The 21,142-nt window shown below is 38.5% G+C and overlaps 1 protein-coding gene across 4 annotated transcripts in view; it reads right to left on the minus strand.

The window, feature by feature from the left end:
* MYO5A (myosin VA) overlaps nucleotides 1-21,142 on the minus strand; it is a 187,015-nt gene that overhangs the window by 13,506 nt on the left and 152,367 nt on the right. For 3 of the 4 annotated variants that reach the window (XM_057722276.1, XM_057722274.1, XM_057722277.1), the window contains 10 exons: nucleotides 19,896-19,996; nucleotides 16,994-17,074; nucleotides 15,139-15,337; nucleotides 12,387-12,461; nucleotides 11,040-11,133; nucleotides 5,812-5,958; nucleotides 5,096-5,250; nucleotides 3,230-3,319; nucleotides 1,974-2,124; nucleotides 494-776 (listed from right to left, as the gene is read on the minus strand). In XM_057722276.1, the coding sequence (XP_057578259.1) occupies nucleotides 494-776; nucleotides 1,974-2,124; nucleotides 3,230-3,319; nucleotides 5,096-5,250; nucleotides 5,812-5,958; nucleotides 11,040-11,133; nucleotides 12,387-12,461; nucleotides 15,139-15,337; nucleotides 16,994-17,074; nucleotides 19,896-19,996 (1,376 nt within the window). The remainder of the gene's footprint in view (nucleotides 1-493; nucleotides 777-1,973; nucleotides 2,125-3,229; nucleotides 3,320-5,095; nucleotides 5,251-5,811; nucleotides 5,959-11,039; nucleotides 11,134-12,386; nucleotides 12,462-15,138; nucleotides 15,338-16,993; nucleotides 17,075-19,895; nucleotides 19,997-21,142) is intronic. The other variant, XM_057722275.1, reaches the window with a different exon arrangement.

Below are 21,142 nucleotides of genomic sequence, written 5' to 3' on the forward strand. Positions count from 1 at the left end.
TTCAAACTTCAGTAAAAGATCTATTAGACATGTTCTTGTTGCCACAGGTACAAAAAGGTATTGTGTCAAAATAACTTTCTAAGAGCAATCAAACATTAGAAATCTTCATTATAGTTTGATATTTTGTTATTGTACAATTAAAATACACACAAAAGGAGAGGAAGCAGCCATCTCTCTCTTTTTTTTTTTTTTTGCTATCTCATCTTTATGTAGTTTTCATCATCTCTCCACTCCTTCAAGCGAGTTATCTTCACATGGAGCAGGGCTCCTAACAAGCGGTGGGTTGAAGGCATGGCCAGGAGCAGTCACGAACGAGAGTGGAGGAGTCCAGCCAGGCAAGAGGAAGCAGCTCTGTGCCTGCTCTGCCCGTGCTGCTCGCCTGGCAGGGAGGTGGGTGGGAGGCAGCGGACATCAGGTGCACGGACCTCACATGAGCCCCAGCAGACAGCTGGGCCGCAGGAAAAGGCCATGGCAGCTGTCGGCATTCGCTCACCTGATCTGCATGCCTTTGCTCCAGGAGCACATGTCCTTCCGCAGGAGCAGGTTGTTTAGGGTGACAGCCCCCACGATGTAGAACATCTGCTTGACCACCTGCTTGATCAGTTCGGGGTCCATGCCGTGCTGACACATGACCGAGTGGAAGGAGTTGAGCTGCCGCAGGATGGAGTCCAGTGTGTAGGTGCCCTCGTCAGCAATGCTGGAGGTTCGCTTTCTTAGTCCTGTGGGCTTCACCCCAGACACACCCTGAATGGTTTCATGCTCCAGCATTCCAGAGACTGCAGGAGAAGTTCAAGTGTCAGAAAAGAAGTGGAAGGAAACATATGCGTGTGTGCACACACACACACTCAATTTAGGAAAATGATTTGAGCATCAAAATAGAGGGAAAGGGAGCTTCAAATAAAAGGGCATCTGGATTTTACACTTTAATAAAGGAATAGTTCTTAAATGCAAAAATTTACCATGAAATTAAGAAATCTTAGTGGATTATTTTCTAAAATATGAAACAGTAGCATTGTAATAATACATGTGAGATATCTTGGGATGGTTTTTGAGAGAGAGGTATAGAGCAGTTAGGGAGAAGATAAGCATTCTCCAGTAATATCGAGCCCCAGAGGCAAACAAATCAAGTAGTAGGAAAGGCAGGAGACCAGGCAGTGGTCTTGGAGAAGGTTTGGGAGACAGCCGTCACATGGGGCCAGAGAGCTGGGCACTTCCTTGTCCTGAGTTTCACACAACAGCTTCCCACAAAATTAGCAGCCTGCAATTTGTACATGGCTTCTAATTCCTATTTCACACCTACTACACATTCCAAAGGAATGCAGGTAGCACGGTACATAAGTGAGTGAGTACACGCATATAGAGAGAGGTACACGGACTCACACATATGCAGAAACACACACAGACACACAGACCAGCTGCTCATCCAATGAGAAACTGCTACTTTAAACCAAATTGCCTTTAACAATTGCGTAGGGGCCATGAGATGTACAACTCAGCATGGAGTGTCTGAGACCTGTTCTTGTTGCCATGGTACCTTCCCAGCCCTGTGACTGTAGCCTTTTAGGTAAAGTGCAAACCTTCCCCAGACTCCTTAGTTTTAGATGAGTCCCTAGAAAGCTCTGTGTAGTGGTGCCCTAGCTCAAAGTTTAAAGAGTTTTTGAAAACTGGACAAGGTCTGAGGTCTATTTCTGGATACAAAGCATAACCCAATCTTAAGAGAGAGGGATTACACATTAGGGAGGGAAACTAGACACTGCCATTTCCATCACATAGAAACAGTGATTCTGATGTACCTCAGCTGGTCATGGCTGGGGTTCCGGGATTCCTTCAGCTAATTTTGAGACTGAGTCTTACTACTTTATGTTCTCCATATGATTATGTTCTCTGTCGGACACATGTGCCACTGATGGTCACCTACTGACAGGTGTGCGAGGCAGACAGACCTGGATGTCAGCAGTATGCCCTGGCCTTACCGATCATTGGCTGAAGGATGTTCTCCAACACCCGCACGAGCTGCTGGTAGATCTGAATGGCCAAGTCACTTAGCACCTGCCGGTACTCAGCCAGGTCGAAATTGGTGAGGCAGTGTTCATTTTGGCGAGACGTATTGTGCTTCATAAAGCCCTAGAGTCATAATGCAGAGTTAATGATACACGTGAAATAAAATGTCTCCAGCCTGTTTAACTCTCTCATTTGACTAGCACTCTCATACTCTTTTTTCCCTTCTCCAAAGAGTTCCCATCCAACCAACACGTAAATGCCAGGGTACTCCTTCTCAAATTCTGTGCGCTTGTTTCCACCGCGTCCCCCCTTCCACTTCTTACTTGCATTTGAATAATATCTAAACTTGGCAGCCTAGCATTTAAGCCTTTCCACCAGCAACGTCAATGAAACAAGATGGGGGTGGGGACTTAATTTGAAAAAAAAAAAAAAAAAATGAGTGTTTGCTCTTATGAAACAGCTGGTTTACTGCCAAACACTAAATTATCTAAAGTACTAATTTCTTAACTTCAGTTCATTAAATATGGTCCTATTTATAAATACTGCACCCGAAGGACATACATAATCTTAAAACTGATCAATTTCTACAGGGACTGGTGAATAAATAAAAAATTTCCCTTTATTATATTTCAAGGCATCCATACAGGATTCTCAGTCCAAGCTTCGTATGGAATCTTTTGGTGGTATTTGTTAAAATGGAAAGCCAACTGTAAAGGCAGGTACTTCTGTCAGGCACTGCCTGACAAAGACAACTGCCTACTTGATGTATTCTGTCCACACTCAAGCATCTGCCCACCTGCAAGCTACCTAACAACATGGTCTAGAACTGGGGACTGACAGGACAGTTAATAGGCCCTCTGGGGGATTCTGGAGCAAGACAAAATTGATTAATTTCTTTAAATAGCTCAATATTCCTATAACAGCCCTTGAAAAGCCCATTTTTACATCTTAACCAAAAGTTTCAGTGCGATAACTATTCAATGACCAATGTTCATTTTATTTCTGCTGTGCTTTCTCATAATGCAAACTCTCAGAGTGAAGAAACTATGTCACGTCCCGAATCGGTTTCATAAATAATGAATATCAAACAAAGCTATGAATTTCTAAGTCACCTCTGAATTCAGGTTTCTAAATTAACAAATGGCTAAATAGTTTGTGTTTTAAATTTTTTCCTTAAAAAGGTCAGAGAAAGTGCAGCATGCTGGTTTTGTAATCAAGGTTTTCTCACCTCTTCTCCACTGTATTGCTTCAAACAGTGCAAAAATCGGCATGTGTTAGAAAGCCAGAAGGAGACAGTTTCAAAATCGTCACCTCTTTTCTGAAAGAGAGAATAAGCCTAAATTAGCTTTTTACTCAGGGAAATAATAGCCTGAAAATACTGAACAGATACCAGAACGCCCATTTCCTTCATTTACTATTAACAACAATTATAAAAATAAATCACATTGCAGTTGTAAAGCCTCATGTCATTGCCAGAGAATTTCAACATTGAGTTCACTGGTTGTTTGTTACTTTGCTTGGCATCCGTTTTCTTGCCATTAGAAAGTGATGCCCAGCCATTCAGTTAATACCAGCTTAGCAGTCCCTTTAAGCAGAAAACAGTTCACCCAGCCACAGCTTACCCAAGCTCACTTCCCTGGGGATTACTGAAGGGAATCAGAAAAGACTAAAGGCACAAGAGGGAATCACAAATATTGCCAGGTACTGAAACCCAGATTAAGTTAGAAATCTCGTAAATGAGAAGATACAATTTCTGAGGAGCTAATCAGAAACGGCAGGGAGGAAGCCCTGTGCAGAACAGTGGAGAGTCTGGCTCTTCATCAGGACTGGGCCACATGTCAAACAACCTCTGCGAAATCAAAACAGGAACACGAGACAAATACACTTCAATTCACAAAAAGGATGTGAAACAAATGCACATTCATTTTAAATGGTAGCAAAAGGGTGCTATGTTCAAGTATCTACTCCTTTTTAATCTTTATACAATTTGGTACAATAATTAGTCAAATTAGATAAATGTCTTCTTGCAAGATGAGCAAGAGAAAACTTTATGATTTGGTTTTATTGTCTTTGTAGGAGTTGACTCAAGTAATAACACTCGTAGTCTATCTAAATGTAATATAGCATCAATACACCAAAAGTTAAATGAGTTACATTCAGAAAACATTCATCAATTTTTGAATGTTAAATCTTCAGAAACTCTACACTTTAGTAACCACTGTAGAATGTAACTACATACAGTATCTGTGCAGTAGGGACTGAGAACCGGCATTAAAAGTTATAACCAGGGGCTGGGGGAGGGTATGTTTAATGGGTACAGAGTTTCAGATGGGGAAGATGAAAAACTTCTGGAGATGATGGTGGTGATGGTTATACAACAATATGAATGTACTTAATTCTACAGAACTGTGCACCGAAAAATGGTTAAAACTAAGAATAATATTCACTGTTTTTCTAGATTGTCAAGAGGATGATTATGCAACATGACTCAGTGATTACTGTTATGTAGGGCTTTCTGTTCTATTATGTAACTTTGCTGCCTTTTCCAAGTCTTTCCTCTCTGATGAGTATCTATGTGTGTGCTTCTCACATGGAACCAGGCATTTCAGGTAACAAGGAAAATTATGGGGTGAGCTGCAGAACAATGGGAAGAAAAGTCAGAAGAGAATTTAAAATGTTTTATCAGACATCTTTTTATATGAATGAGCTAGGTATTACTAAACTTATTTAATACCTATTTTAACTACAGCATCATATTCCCTGCATATATGAACTTCACTAGGTATTTTTAATTTAGTTCTAAGACCTCAAAGCAGACAATCTCTGAAGAGATTGAAGAAACTGAATTTGCTTCACAATTAAATGCAAGCATATTGAATTAATTCTGATTACTGTTCAAACTGAGCCCTGTTTTGAAAGAAGGCACACAGACACATTACAGAATGAATGTTTCCTACAATGGAAGGTGTCAGTTAAGAGTAGAAAGTAGTCATAACTGGAAACTTAGCTCAAGTCTAAGGAAGGAAAAATACCTCTGTGCAGTCTCTGTCATCATTAATATTCATTATGAGAATTTTGTTGAACATGAACTGACCTTTAATACTTTTTTGATGCTGTTAATTGTTGACGTTAGCAACGACCTTACTTTCTGATCATCATTCAGGTAGTCAGCGTGTCGAACACACATAAACAGGATATACGCTGGTAGCCCTGGAATTAAATTGACTGCTACACCACGTGGCTTCAGTTCTAAAAAGAAAAGGGGGAAAATAATCTTATATAACTTTGAAAGTCTTCATGAGGAATGCTTTTTTGAGATATAAAAGCACAGTTCTCATGTAAGAGTTCAATCATTCAGGGTAAATAGGTCATGTTTTTTAAAAAAGCACATTTTAAAGGCTCACTAAGTGGAGAAATTCTTGAGGGTAGGGACATGTGAATCTTAGCTGCTTATACAACAACTCCCAAATGTCTATCTCCTGCCCTGACTTTTCCTTTGAATTCTAGGCTCATGTATCAAGTGGCTTTTGACATCTCTGCCCAGGCGTGTCAAACTGAGCCCATCCCAAACCAAACTCTTGACTGCCTATGGAACCTGCTCTTCCAGGAGTTAGGCGCGTCCTAGCAGGTGCCCCTGCAGTGTGACTGACAGCCATGATGTGGTCAGGATCCTGCTACAGCACTATATGCACAGCAGGCAAGGATGACTGAAGAAACCAGCGTGAATACTTAATAAATGAGTGACTTAGTCTTTCCAACCATCAACACATGTACCAGAAAGACCTTTTATCTCATGCAGGAAATACTTGCCCAGAATCAAGTTCTTCACAAGCTTCTGCTCATCCTCCTTCTTGTATTCCAGCATTCCTTGGAAATCCTTCTCTTTCCTGGGAATGTTGACTGGACGAATGGGTTCATCAATGATCTGTCCTGGGGATATATTCTCCATCTGGCCCACTTTATCAGAAACAAAAAGAAGAAAAATGTCTTCCAGGTAGAAAAGATGAGAGGGGTCCAGGTTCCTATAATTTTAAGTAAACTCTATAACAACAGAAACTTGCCATATTTGCCACTTAACTGTCTCTTCTTTCAATATTTTTTCTGGGAAAATTGGGTGGATAGATGGTAAAATTATATGGTAATGTCACTCTGACAACCACTAGTGCTTGGCTACTGTCAAAGAATCTTACTTGATTCAAAAGCATTTTTTTTTTTTTTGGTAATAAGGTTTACTTTGTAATAAGATTAAATGTCCCCAAAATAAGTGGTTTAACTTCTTAGTTAAATAATCAGTATCAACCATAAATGTCTAAATATATTTAGACTTTAATTCACAGAAGGGAAAAACAATATTTTACAAAGAGGCGGCTAGATTATAAAAGAGTCCCCTTTACCTTTAGCTCTATGAATCTGGTCATTAAAGAAAAAGAACATTTACTTTAACTGTATCATTCCAATCAGTTCAAACCACATCAAGACAGCTGGCAGCACAGTGTTTCTTCACACTAGTTGCTGTGAAATGTATTATTTCACACAAAGGCTTCATAAGGCAAAGGCTTAATGTTCTCCTGTCACCCCTCATTCCCAAAGAAATCATGAGCAGATAAAACAACCTGTATTTAATATTATTTCCTAAATATTATTCAGTTTCTTGTTTGTTTGTTTTTAGAAAAGTGCTAAAAGTCCTACCACAAAGTTGCAACCATTAAAGTACAAGCACCGGCTAACAACCCTTTCAGATGTTAAAAATGATCACCACTGTGGATGGCAGCTGCGAGAGGACGGAGGGTTAAAAACAGTCTCCAATTTCATCTCAAAATTGAGAACTGAATGGGAAATGCAAGGGAAGGTAAGGGAAAATATGAGTTATGTGGTGTTTGTGGAGCTATATACTAGTAAGCAGATTTTTAATTCTCTTATCTATAGGGAGGAGGGCAGTTAAGAAATCTACTTAGAAGAAGTTTAAGTTTGAGTTCAGAGACTGTTGGCAAACAAACAAAACGCAGATCAGATGCATTAGAAAGTTTAATCTTGCTGACTCCATAAGGTATCAGTAATGCTTCTCCTGTCACTCTGGGCGATTTCCTGTGTTAGTTCCAGGAAGCCAGTTCCACAGCACAAGGTTATCACAGAGAACACCAGTACCTGCCAGTGCTCTTGCTTATGTGGCAGAGAGCCTGGTGACACCTCGTCCACCTCATGCCACAGCATCACACACCGGGACCATCAGCACTGAAATCGCCACCGTCCATCAATGTTATGGTATCTAAAGAGCGATCATACTGTGATTGGACAAATCAGGGCTGTGGCCACCTCCCATAACCTAGTGTTTCATATGTGTGATGCAGTCTGGAACCGTAGGACTGAGTGAGGGCCTTGTACGCCTCTCTACAAGAGACAGGAGACTCAAACTATTTAGTTTTACATAAATTATTTCTGGAGTCAGTTTAAACACAACAGCATGAGGATCTCAGAATCAGCACACCATGGCCTTCACAGCTCATGTATATATTCTGCATGTAAAACAAAATAATAAAATCCCTGCCATCTATGTTACCAGTTGCTTTGAGCCACAGAAACATTCTATGAGGGGAAACTGAGACGAAACGATTCAACATATTAAATTTATCAAAAAATGCACATATTTGGACTCTGTATAACTCAAAGAGAATGTTTTAAATCTACTGATTTTATCATATCTAAATGCCACTGATTTTGACATACAGTATTATTTTATATAACCCTAAAGAAGGAAAAATATTGCCAATTAATCTACAACCCACCAACTGCTGTAAGATATCCCCTGATTTCGGAGATGTTAAAACGTGAAAAACTGTGTGCTACAGAATTTATGAAATATGAATATTTTAACTAAGAGATATTATGTTTTAAAAGAAAGTTCCACTTTCCTTTTGCAAAATCTGTAATAAAGATATTTTTGGTTCTGTAAAAAAAGTCAGAGATAAAATTTGCCCTACTTTCATTAAAATTTTTCTCTTTGAATTCTTCCCAGAAATTAGAATCTTTACAAAAACTCACAAATAAAATATAGATGTCAGCTAAACATAACCTTGATTTACTTAACAAATCATATACTAATTAAAATAAAATGTCAACCCTTATGTAGTATTAGGAAAATATAAAGCCAGAAAGAGAGAAGCCAGAATACCACCCAGTTTTTAAGGACTCAAGGGACCTTGGGGGTCATTTAGTCGAATGCTCCATCCTTCTTCTAGAAAGATCTGGAGCAATACCTATTTCCAAGTATAATAGATTCTTTATACATTCCTGAACCTTTCTGTCCAAGAAAAAGAAAGGAAATTGGACGATTTTTTCCCCCTCACTTTGGTACAGGGAAGATCTTGATCTCAGGTTTAATTGAGACAGTTAAATGAATTATTATAAGTAGAGAGAGCCTGTTGGAAAATATAACACAAAGGAGAAAAGTCAGTGGTCCTCAGAAGGCTTGGGTTCTAGTCCCATTTTGGCCACTAAGTAGCTGAGACTTTAGAAGTCACTTATGGTTTCTAGGCCTCAGCTCTGTTCTCCTATGAAATAATTAACAGATTTCTAGAATTCTTTTAGGTCTAAATTCCTTGACTATGAAAATTGAGATGGAACACCCACTCCTGGGTTAAAATATAGCACAAAGCAAATCAAATTTTGAAATAACTCTCCATTTAGCTATATAATTTCTGCTAAAAATTATGTATGCTGGCGTTAAAAAAAGTCTTCACTGGCTTCTAAAAATGTCTCCTTAATTAAGTGCAGCCCATAGGAGGAGGTAAGAGTCTTACTATTTTGAACCAGAAGAATTTAAGTATATTATATTTAGAAAAATATAAGAAAACTTTTAGATATTAGAAGATGTTTTGCTGTAGGTTATCAGCGTTTTCGGTACACTGTAGGGATAAGGGGACAGGAGAGAAAGGTGTGAGAAGACTTGTCGCCTTTCTTCTCTGCCTTGGGGAGGGGAGGTACACTGCACTCAGCAAATGCTCAGGTCACATGAATCTATTTCATCTTATTTTGCAGACATGTATTATTTAACTCAACTTAAGAATATCATAATGTCTTTTTTGTTTCATCTATGAATTGCCTTCTCAAATGTACTTCTAGATTTAAGGACACCGCTGGCAGGATAGTTTAACTGATGAGGTTGAATTCTGATTGATAATGGCTTAAAATTGCTAACACCATGAAATATTCTAAGCTTTTGCTTCAAGTAAAAATATACATATCAAAGAAAGCTAAGTAAAAATGTAAAATAATAAGTGGCTTTTCTCTTTATCAAAAGTTACTAACATATGGTAAAAGAATCATCAAGAGCTTAAAAAATAATCTTACAAGTTAATACCCTTAAAATCAGTTTCTTTCAAGTAGATACTCTGCTGTCTAATTATTATCTCATGATATAATTAACGCAAGTGAAGTGCAGAAAAGTTCTCTGAATAAAGATTTTTTTTTTTGATATTTGCTAATTTTAATGAGTATATTGTGGTGTCTCCTTGTGGTATCAATCTGCATATCCCTGATTATTATTTCTGAATAAAGATTTTTAAAGTTCCGCCAACAGACACTAGAGTCCCTGTCTGTGATTCGCAGGTTCAAAATTGTAATATAATATGTGAATCACATTATATAAAAGGATTATATAATAAAATATGACTGCAAAGTAATGTATCTGATTTCTAAAGAAATATTTTTGTATTTGTACATCTCATGGAATATTAGCCCATGCTTAGGAAGTTCATAGTCCATGGAGGAAGCCAGTAATTCAAACAGAAAAATTGCTAAAAATATGACAGTGAAAACTACAAAAGATGGGAGGCAAATTGTGGTACACAGAGGGTACAGCCATAGGGTGTTCTGGGTGATCAGGAAAGGCTGCTCTTGAGCCTGTGACATATAATTCTGGTCTCAAAGCTTAAGGAGGACATGACTAAGGGAAGCAGAAAGATCAAATAAAACAGTTATGACAGGCCTGGAAAGTTGGAGGAATGAAAGCCACACAGTTAATCATGGTAGATTGTTTTGAACATTCCCAGTGATGGGGAATCTTCCCTTCGAGCCAACAAAAATTATTCAGAGTGACAATGACAGAACAGATGGGCAGACTGACTGCACAGTATCATTTTTGGTCAAAATGATAATAGCTTGCATAGGTCTGAAGGCAATTCCAAAGAGGGTCTCACAGTCTCTAGAACAATGAGATCATTGCTAGAATCAGCTTACAATGTGGCTTTAGCCCTGTTCACTGCTATATCCCTGGCATCTACTTCCTGAAGGAAAAAACACTAACCCACAAGACAAGAATCACTTGTATATAATAATAACTGATATTTGATTATTTCTCAAGGTGTTTTCCATCATCATCATATATAAATCATGAAGATGTTTTTTAAAATCTTTTTTCTTTATAATCATAATTCATTTTTTTTTCTTATTTACTTCTCTTTTTGTTCTCCATTAGATGGTAAGTTCATTGAGGACACAGACTCTGTCTTAATCATCTTAGTATCCCCAATACTAAGAATAACAGTAATAAAAATAAGTTGTATATAGCATTTACTACATCAGGAACTATACTAAATGCATTCCACATGTTAATTTAATCCTTACAAACTGTGTCAGACAGACACCATTATCATTCCCATTTGACAGGTGGGAACACTGAGGCATAGAGCGATTCAGTAACTTGCCCAAAATCAGATGACTAATAGTGGAAGAGCCAGTATTTAAACCCAAGAAGCTTAGCTATAGAATCCATGCTCTTAACCACTATGCAATACTGCATAGCACAGTGCCTGGCATACAGAAGACACTTTTTGAATAAATTCTCTCTTTGTAAATTATTATTACCACGAAAAGAATATTTTCTCCCCACCTAGCAATGAAAATTTCCACTCCACGGAGGCCAGATTTGCTGAAAGTCATTTTTGTTATCGTCCCTAATATTCACACACAAACCTCTTAAGCCACTAGTATTGCATAAAAAACCAAGGTTTAGCAACTGTCATAAAAATAGGTTTAAATACCTTCTAGTTCACCAATTTTTTTGGCAAATACTTTCAGTTGTTTTTTCAGTTTCCGGACAGTCTTATCTTGTTTTTCGAGTTGTTCCATCAAATCCTAAAGATCAAAATGAGAAATATAACAGAAAGATCAAAATAAGCCTTCTAAAATGCACAGAAGGAAAGCAGACAAAAAATTACAGAAACAGCACTTGTTAGTTTTACATAAAAGCTCCATAAAAGCTCATTGGTGGAGCCCCACCTGGCTAAAACTGGCAGGCAATGGGAAATGCAGCTATAATAAAAGCCAAATGTTAAAATATACAATGCAGTAAACTCCTTTACAGCGTGATGGACAGCAGGCTCACTGTGGAGGCTTTTCCAGTAGACTCTGCAACAATTCAATGCTTGTAAAATGTACTGCATTTCCAGTAGAAAGCTCTTCTTTTAAAGGGGGAACAGGCAAAGTAAATTTTGATGAATGCACACAGTTTTGTGGGAAGTTTTAAGGATGGTTGAACTTAGGGGCTTTTGACTGACACCCATGTGTGCGAAGCACTGTAAGTCTCACCCTTTGGAGAAGCTAAAACTAGTGCTGTAATTTAAGAACAGTTAAGAAGTTTCGCGAATTAAAAGGCAAGTTAAAAAATAACCGCAGAGAATAGGAAAGAGTGAAGTGGCAGGTTGGATAACTTGCCCATAAAAATCTCCCAGGTGATATAATTTTGCTTATAGAGAAAAAAAGGGATAACTCCAAATGCTTTATAAAAAAAGAGAAAACAAAAGCAGTACATTCCAGGGTAGGGGGTTAAAAAAAATGAGTATTAATTGCCTCTCTAATCAAGAATTCTTTCAAATGACAGGCATAATTAAAAGATCGATAATTAAGAAGAAAATTGGACAACAGCAGACTAGGAGCTTGGAAGGGAAATAATAAGTGATTAAATCAGTGATTTGATAAGTCTGTGGCTGTTATTCAGGTTACGGATTAAAAAAGTGTTTATAAATACAAACATTCATTTTCCAGTTTAGATGGGGCTAATTTAGATACTAGGCCAATGATTCAAAAAGGAACAGCTGCTAACATTTTAAAGTGTTCCGTTGTGCTTCCTGGATTTTACCTTATCTTTCAAATCACATTTTGCTTCCATCACACTGTAAGCCTAGTGTTAATAACAAACCGAAGGTGACAACGGACGCAGGACACTGACAGTGGAGACATCGCTGGCTAGAAGACAGCTGTGGGAGAAACAGGTTTTGTGAAAGGTTGAAGAGATTTCCTGGGGCAGGGCAGGCAGCAGTGCGCTCTTCAGTTATAGAGGGCTAGAAATAGCGAGGAAGACAACAGAAAAGCGCTCTGCGTTTACATACAATTATCCGCTTGTAAAGTGAAATCCGATATGATTGATACTTCTTAGGGTCATCTGCATATAATTCCTCAAAATACTGAAAAAACAGGCACAATGGACATTTGTTTTTCCCTGTGTCTTTGAGGGGAATGCTACTTCTCAGCAAAATCTATTTTAAAATATTTTAAAACGCAAATAATGAAATTATATATATTCAAAGGGCTCTGATTTGCCATCGGCCATTGCCCTCTAATTTTTCTAGTACAGATGATTCTGATTATACACACACAACTGTATTTTCTCATGCTCAGAGGAAACAGGCTTTGTTAGCAGGTAAACAGAGCTGGGGTCCATATTCCCCAGATAAGGCTGTTATTTCACTCAGACCTGCTCACGAGTTGCTGTACTTTCTTTGCCTCCAGCAGCAGCCGCAAGAGTGGGGACCGCAATTAAAACGAAAGCGAAAACCGTGGCAAAGTTGGAGCTCCTGTTTGAAGCTGGAAAGACTGGTGAGAAGCTGTGTGCCTTTCTTCCCTGAAAGGCAGCTTGGAGGCAGCCTGTGAAGCTTGTTCACTAGAGGAGGTAGAAAAACCATTTCTGTGTTTGTGTTGGGGGGTAGGTGGGTGGGAAGGATTTGCAGGGTAGTTTCCAAGAACCCTAAGCCTAGGCCCACTGCTGCTTTAATATTCTGCTCAAGTGTTTCCTAAAGAAATGCACAGTTAAGAATGAAACACTGTAATGATTGTGAAAAAGTGCATCAACCCCTGACTGTAAGTTTGGACCCATTCTCCTGAATTAGTAGTCAGTGAGGCAGGAGAAGCAGCTGACCTATGAAGGGTTTTCCTAAAATTCAAACTCATTAACTTGGTTCTACCAGCTCAGATTTGGGGGCTTAGTTTATTTTTGTATTAGCTATAAAAAATTAATTAGAAAAGTAATACTGTACACAAGGTTGCAAGAGAAATGCTTAATCAACTTAGAGAAAAAACGCTGAGAATCTACCACCCAGAAGCATCTTTATTTCATGGTTTCACCGTGTATTTTTAAGATAATCATTTAAAAGCACAGAATTTATATGCTGATCAATCACTATTATATTATTTAGTATATTTATCAACTCTTAGGAATTAAAACATTATTAGTTTAAGCAACAATATACTTGTGAGTAATAAGAAGTAATAAGACATCTCAGAAGTATTCCATGATTCAGAAGATCTTCCCCCCACTTGGAAAGAGTCTAAATTCTGCCCTCACCAACCTCTCACATTCCCACAATGCAGTCTCACCAGCAAGCTGTCCTCAGAGGGGAGGACAGACTGAGAAAAGAATACCTTTGGGTTTTGTTTCAAATTAATAAAAAAGATGATTGAATAGATGACAGTGGAAAACTATTTGTACTGTAAATGATCACTAATGGCGTAATGGAGGGGTAATTCAGATTGTTAAATCTTTAGAGAAAATCTGCACTATCTTATTACAGGCCACTAAAACCCTGAATTAAAAAAACAAAAACAGGGACATCCCTTGGTGGTGCAGTGGTTAAGAATCCGCCTGCCAATGCAGGGAACATGGGTTCCAGCTCTGGTCTGGGAAGATCCCACATCTGTGGAGCAACTAAGCCCGTGAGCTACAGCTGCTGAGCCTGCGGGATGCATCTACTGAAGCCCGCATGCCTAGAGCCTGTGCTCTGCAACAAGAGAAGCCACCGCAATGAGAATCCCGCGCACCACAATGAAGAGTAGTCCCTGCTCGCTGCAACTAGAGAAAGCCCATGGACAGCAATGAAGACTCAATGCAGCCAATAAAAATAAATTTCTTTTAAAATAAATAAATAAAAAAATTAAAAAACAAATTACCACTAGCCCTAGCTTTTCTCAAAAGCAGACTGACACTACAATATAGATTTTATATGAAAATGTGGAATTGGGAGTTCCCTGGTCAGGGAACGGAGATCCCACAAGTTGTGTGGTGCAGCCAAAAAAAATAAATAAATAAGTGGAATTGTAACTGTTCAATGACTCAATGACTTTTAATTTAATAAATGTGTTTATCAAACTTAAGTAGAAATCTGTAATAAAAATTATTTTGTGGCTGAGAAAGAAACATTTTAGAAAATATTTTCTATAAAAGAAAGAAGAATCGAAAGAGACAAAGGAAAAACTTGGACTCTGAGCCAGAATCTGGCAAGGGAAAAAAAAAAAATCTCCTCATTCACTGCCCAAGTTCTATTAAAAAGAATCAAGAATGCATAAACTTTGAATCCTGACTTTCCTCCTCCCTGACCCTGGAGCTCCAACCAAGGTCAACTCAAAGCCCCACTCTGGTTCTGCCAACCGCCTTCCCTGACCCTAACTCTAACTCCGATGGCTGCTAGAGACAGAGGCTGGGATGGCCTCAGTGATGCTTGGGAACCAAATGTTGTGACAACCACATAACCTTCTCGATGGCAGGGAATCCACAGCTGAAGTGGAGGAAGCTGAGTTCCTGAGGATATCGAAAGCCCGGTGCACAGCTGGCCCATATCTTTCAGACCCTCCAAGTGAGGGCTGAGAATGCTGAGATGTGTCAGAGCTTTCTGTGAGAAACAACCCGAGTACATGCCTTTTTCACTTCTACCAACAGACGCTATTTTCCTTACTCTGTCCTGCTAGAGAAAGAGGGTAGCAAGTGTAGGGCAGTGACGGTTTCCCAGCCAGGAAAAGTGTTTGGCTCGAAAAGCAAGAAGGGCGGCCCTGCAGGCGTGCGGAGAAGCGTGGCCTGGGCGCCTCCCTTACCAGGTTCTCGTTGGTGAGCCGGGTGATCTCGTGCTGCAGGCTGGCCTCGATGCGGGCCTCCGGGGGCAGCTGCAGGTTCTGGGCCAGCAGCTGCTGCTGCCGGTTGTTCTCCTCCTTCAGGCTCTGGATCTCCCCGCGGAGGGCTTCGGCCTCACTCTCGTGGCTCCTCTTTTGCGACTGCAGCTGGGATTCCAGCAGCCTGTGGAGAAGCCACACGGTAGGAAAGGGAGGTGACACCCGCGTCCCTGCCTGGTGGGTGCGAGGCCTGGCGCTCACTTGCAAGCACAGAAAAGCGGGGACTCGGCAGTGTCTGTGTAGCTTCTGACTTGATCAGAGTCTAGAAACTCAAACAAGAGCTGGAAAGGGAAAGGAACGCGCTCACATTTGTCTTTCCGAATTGTGGACCCTGCTACAAATACAAAGTTCTCCTGAGAAACAGGAGAATTTTAGCTCTTTTGCGAGGTTCGTGGGAAATGATGACTAAAACAATCAATTGAAAGACAGAGCTGTAAGCTGGCTTACTACATTTGCAAACTGGCATTTCCGTTGGCAAGGCTAGTACCTTCACCACAAAATAACTGCACTAAGGAGGGCAAGCTTATAAATGCCCGGTTTAAATCAATATGCCTTGAAGACTTTCAGCACTACTAATTCCAGGCAGAGGGTGCAACCAGGGTCCCATTTTTATTTTCTACTTTTATCTTTGAAGGACAGAAAGGCTAAAGTACTACTCGGAAATACATACAGATTTACCCAAGTCCAGACAGACAGTTCTGAAATTCTGTATAGATATTTTAAATTTGTCCTCTTCTCTTTCTCTATAAAATTCCTTATCAGTAACAGAATCCTAACAAGACATGGTTTTAGAACAAAAATATTTGTGGGACCGACAAAGTGGCTACTGCCTCTGTGAGCAAACATGCAAGTCAGCTGTGCCGTGAGCAGTCTAGGACATTGGCAGGAGAATACCAGAGCGAACTGGCATCCTTCCTTCATCAGGCCTCCCACTTCTACATGCACCCCTTTTCCCAAAGGCAAGACAATGTTATGGACAAGAATTGACTAGCATGAAGAAAGAAAAGATATGCTCTCATTCTAATCCCCTTGGTTACCACATGCTGGGCAAAATTTACTGATGTCATTGCCAGCAAACAGTTAAAGCAGACTGAAGGTATTTCAGTGATGATAAAATTTCAAAAGGATGTGAACCAATAACACCACACAGTTAATGAAAATGGTTTGTGATTAGAACAAAGCAGAAGCAGAAGTCTCTTGAACAGTCTATTAAGTATTTTTAAAAATTAATCACTAAAATGGTATTTTTATGAGATTTTAAGACACAAATACTAGAGGAGATGAGTGTCCATGTTGGTAAGGTGTTGCTGTTTCAATTTTATTTGCTTTCCCTTAAACATATTTAACATGTTGAGTTTGGGTAATTATTTTGAACTGTAGCAATGCAGGAAACCCCCTTGGTTTGCTGTTTCACAAATCTGAATTTCACAATAACCACAAAGAATGCCAAATCATGGACTTAATACTGCTGTTATGCAGCGTGATGATAACATATGAGAATGCAGACACATTGCCCAGGCACGTGTATTCTTTAAACTGATCATTATTCCAAACAAGAAACTGCTAAGTAGTAGGTATTAATCTCTTCTGCAGTAGTTTGGGCTCTAGTTGAGAGGTTTGGATTTTCTTCCACTCTTAGTGAGATATTCGCAAATTTTAGTGTCTGAAATTTACCCAGGAAGACAATGTATAAGAAACACAGAAGTTAAAGTCAGGAGGCCACTGTTAGTAAGAAAAACAACAAATTAATAACATTCCATTTTGAGGAGACAAATATAACCTGTTGGCTTGTTTTAACCCTTCATAAACCAGCAACAGCTCTCCATCCTCATTCAAATCATGGCAATCCATAGCAGATGATCTTCCATGCAAAAGGAACAACAATGCAAAACACAAAGGGATACAGGATGGTGATGAGATGATGATGGTCAAGAGCAGCACATGGTATTTCATTGTTTTATTAAGTCAATAGGACTGTTTTTATTAATTACAGATGACTTTAAGACTACCACAAAATTATTTTTGGTTAATTTTTTTTTAAATGGGTAACATGTAACATCACAAGTAAATCTGTAGAAATTAAAACAAAATAATCAAGGATCTAGAGCTACTTTCCCTGCAAAATAATAAATGACTGAAGAGATGAGAAAGAGGTTCTGTTTTTGACATTTTATTCAGCTAGTAGAGTGATCTTATATGTCACATATTGTGTTAGAGACTAAGCACAACAGTCACACATATAGGATGAAAATTTCAGCTATTGTCTTCATGTGGCAATCTTCGTAATTCATTTCAAAATGAAGTTTTAAGTCTTTTGGGTAGGAATTTGTTTTAAGTTAATGAAATCTGATTTTGTATTTTTAAAATTGTTTTTAAAATTCTTATAGGAGTAACTTATAAATATGTCCAAAGTTCCCAGTTTTTATGACACAACTTTTAAAAGATTCTTTTGTGTCAAAAATTAATTTAAAAAAAATTAATTTCAAGACCTGGGGTAAACTGCTTTTATATTAGAAGTGTGACACATTTTATTAAAAGTATGTATAATTAACAAAAATGAGAAAGTTGGTTACAGTTTTCTTCTACCGCGGGTATAAAAATAATATTTTTGAGTGTTTGCCAAGTGTCAGACACTGTTCTACATCCTTCCACATGTATTATTTCATTTAGTTCTCCCAATAACCCAATATACATCCTTTGCCACGTTGCATAAGAAGACACTGAGGCTTAGATGTAAGATACCTGTGGAGGTTACACAGTTGGCAAGTGGTGGAGGCCAGGGCTATCTGACTCCAGAGTCCAGGTTCTTACTCCTCCTACTAGACTTTTGTTGTTGATACGATGTTTACATAAAACAAACTGCAGAGAATGCTCTTCTATTTTCCATCTACCATCTCTCCCTGGAGAGTTTATTTGCATGGTCTAAATTATATTATTATATGCTGATGACTTCAATATTTACATCTCAGCCCACACATCTCTCCTGTTCCAGATCTATATTTTCAACTGCTTAACGAATTTCTCTCCTTGGATGTCTTCCTATCTTCTTAAACATTTGTAAACCTACTGATCATTTCTTGTATGTCCCCCACATCCCAGACCCAAGATCACAACGTGGCATCACTATAGCCAACCAAGTATCCACAGCAGACACTGCAGAGTCACCCTTACGATCCCCCATCCCTCGACCACACAGCCCATAAACTGCAAGGCTACTCACCTCATCTTCCTATGTATCTTTCAAAGTGTCCCACTTCTTTCAATCCCAACTGCTACCAACTAAGTTAAAGTCACTACAATCAGTCACTCATTTAGGGTAACAATCTCTTAACTGGTCTTCATGCTTTCAATCTTGTTCCACTACAATCTATTCTCTAACATAAAAGCCGGGGCTAGCTTTCTAAAATTCCAATCCCATCATATTATTCTCCTACTTAAAATCTTTCAACAGCTTCCTCTGTCATTGGAGGGAAGTCCAAATTCTCTTGGCTGTCTCCCCAACAGCCTACAAACTCTGTGAAAGGAAGGGCTGCATTTACCTTGCTTACTGCTATATACCCAGTGTGTGGCACAGGGCCTGGGATGAAGCAGGCATGCAATACGCATCTGGTGACTGAATAGCTGAGTAGATGGATGAACAATGTAATGTAGCTCTTTTTATACTAACACATTCTGAGCTACAAGATACATTTACAACTTACATTCATAGATTAAAATTTGAGTTTAACCAAATACTTTTATAAGCATTCTTCACTCCTGCCCATAAAAGAAGGTAATAAGTACCTTACATTTTGCATGGCAATATTCTTTAGTTTGTGAAAGTATTTCTGTATACCAATCCTGACATTATGCCTCAGGAGGCCTAGGTGTACACCAATAATCTCTGTTGCCATCACTGGCTGTGTTCTTTTAAGCATGTGGTCTTTCAAGTTCAGAGTTCAATAGCATGAAGGCTCTTTGGGAGGCAGGAGTGGTAGGAAGGTTGAGGAATTCCAGAAATAAGCTGTGATACTCTTAGCTATAGGGAAAGCTTTTGGTAAAGTTCAGTCATTTAGTGACTATAAATCTGTACTCTCAGCCCACCCTTGGCTCTTAAAACTGAGATAAGTGCCATCTATAACTTCATTCATGTTTAAATATGATGAAACCAGAGATAGGATTTTCTCAGAACACCTTAGGAAATGTGACAAAAACTTGCTCTCAACCATCAGGATCCCATCCTAGAAGTCATGGTACCCTTCTAGAAGTATATGGCCAACACAGATGTGACTCAGCTACTTCATCACTTCTCTTCACACTAAATTTCAATTAGTGAAAGCTGCAGCTGCCCTTATAAACTTTCACAAATAACCATCCTGAATAACAAATGGAAGTGACTGCCTAAGATGGTCCAAGCTATAATAGTGAGAAAGCGGTTTTCTTCTCAAGGCTAAGACCCTAAATATACAGAAATATATTCCCTTGATGTAAAGAACATTTTCCTTTCCTTCTCTCATCAGTAATGCTACCTTATATTATTATACATGAGATTTTAATTGGGAATATATTGGAAACCTTGGATTCCCTCTGAAGGTCAGCTGATGCATAAACAATGCATAAACATTTGGACTTGTAAGAGGCTGACTTGAAGACTATAGATCAATATGATCAAATCAAAATGAAAGAAAGAAAGGTCAACTTACCTGTTTGTTTCTTTCAAACCAATATATGCTTGTGCTATTTCACCTTTATCTTTCATTTTTTGTACATCTTCTAAAAGTATTGTGGAATCTGTCATTGTATTCTGAAGGGGGAAAAGATACATTTCCACATTAAGTGTTAACTCTAAAGCTTTGGACCACATACAGCATTTTTCTTCCCTCCAGAATAAGGGGTTTATGTGTTCCACAACACCTCTGCCCCAGCAGAGCATCTGCCCTAGCACCGGTATAATTACAGAGAGTGGGAGGAACAGGCACCTCCAGTCCCTCTCTTGAGAATTCCTAACACTCTACTACAAAGGTGGTGCGAGGATATAAAATCATTGATGGGTCATGTGTATTTTACACTATGTGAGAGATATATATATATATACATATTCAGTGTCCTTGCCTGGTTATTATTCTAATGCTATGTACTTTTAAAAATGTAATTATAGATATAAACTATATACAGCATTAAAACAATAACCAGGCAGGAACACCAAGCAAGTATTCAATGGAATGTACAAAGCTATTCTTTCTTCTAGTTCCAGACCAGTTAAAACAAAACAAATGCCCTAATAAACATGAAAAGTTTCACACAAATCTCAGTTTTCTATTAACAACTCAGTACAAAAAAAGTGGTGTTCAGATCATGTGTTTCAGCAAAATTAAACATTTTTTCTCACATCTTTTTATATATATATATATATAAAAGTGGGAAGGATTTAGCTCCTTGGAAATATCTACCATCTGCTGTTATTCAATTCTTTTTTCCTCTGTTACAATATAGCATGGTACATAAGCTTTTGCAATAAACATCTGGCAGGTCAGAATTACTAATGATTTTGTACAGAAAGGACTTTTCTGTTAACATTTTTACTTCCTTTTTTATTTTTCCTTTTTGGTCTAATCTGTCTGACAACCAATGTAATTTCAAAATCTTGCTTCTACTCAGCCACTCTCTCTCCTAAATCAGGGCCAGAATAGACAATAAGAACAACTGCTCTATAGCCTCTAAAGAATAATACCCTTTAGAATACAAGGGCCCATTGAATTTGTCTAAATAGTATATGTATGACCCTTTAGTCAACGTTTGCTCTAAAGCCAGATCTCATAATGAAGTGGAGATAATAGAATACACTTCAAATATAGGATCTCAGAGACCAAGATAACTTTAATGCCAACTAGAGGCCTACAAATGCTTGCTTTTCAATTCCAGTGTTTATAAAAAACATCCTTTAAAAAAA

This window comes from Hippopotamus amphibius, chromosome 2 (genome assembly GCF_030028045.1).
Source record: "Hippopotamus amphibius kiboko isolate mHipAmp2 chromosome 2, mHipAmp2.hap2, whole genome shotgun sequence".
In the NCBI taxonomy this organism is placed as follows: domain Eukaryota; kingdom Metazoa; phylum Chordata; class Mammalia; order Artiodactyla; family Hippopotamidae; genus Hippopotamus; species Hippopotamus amphibius.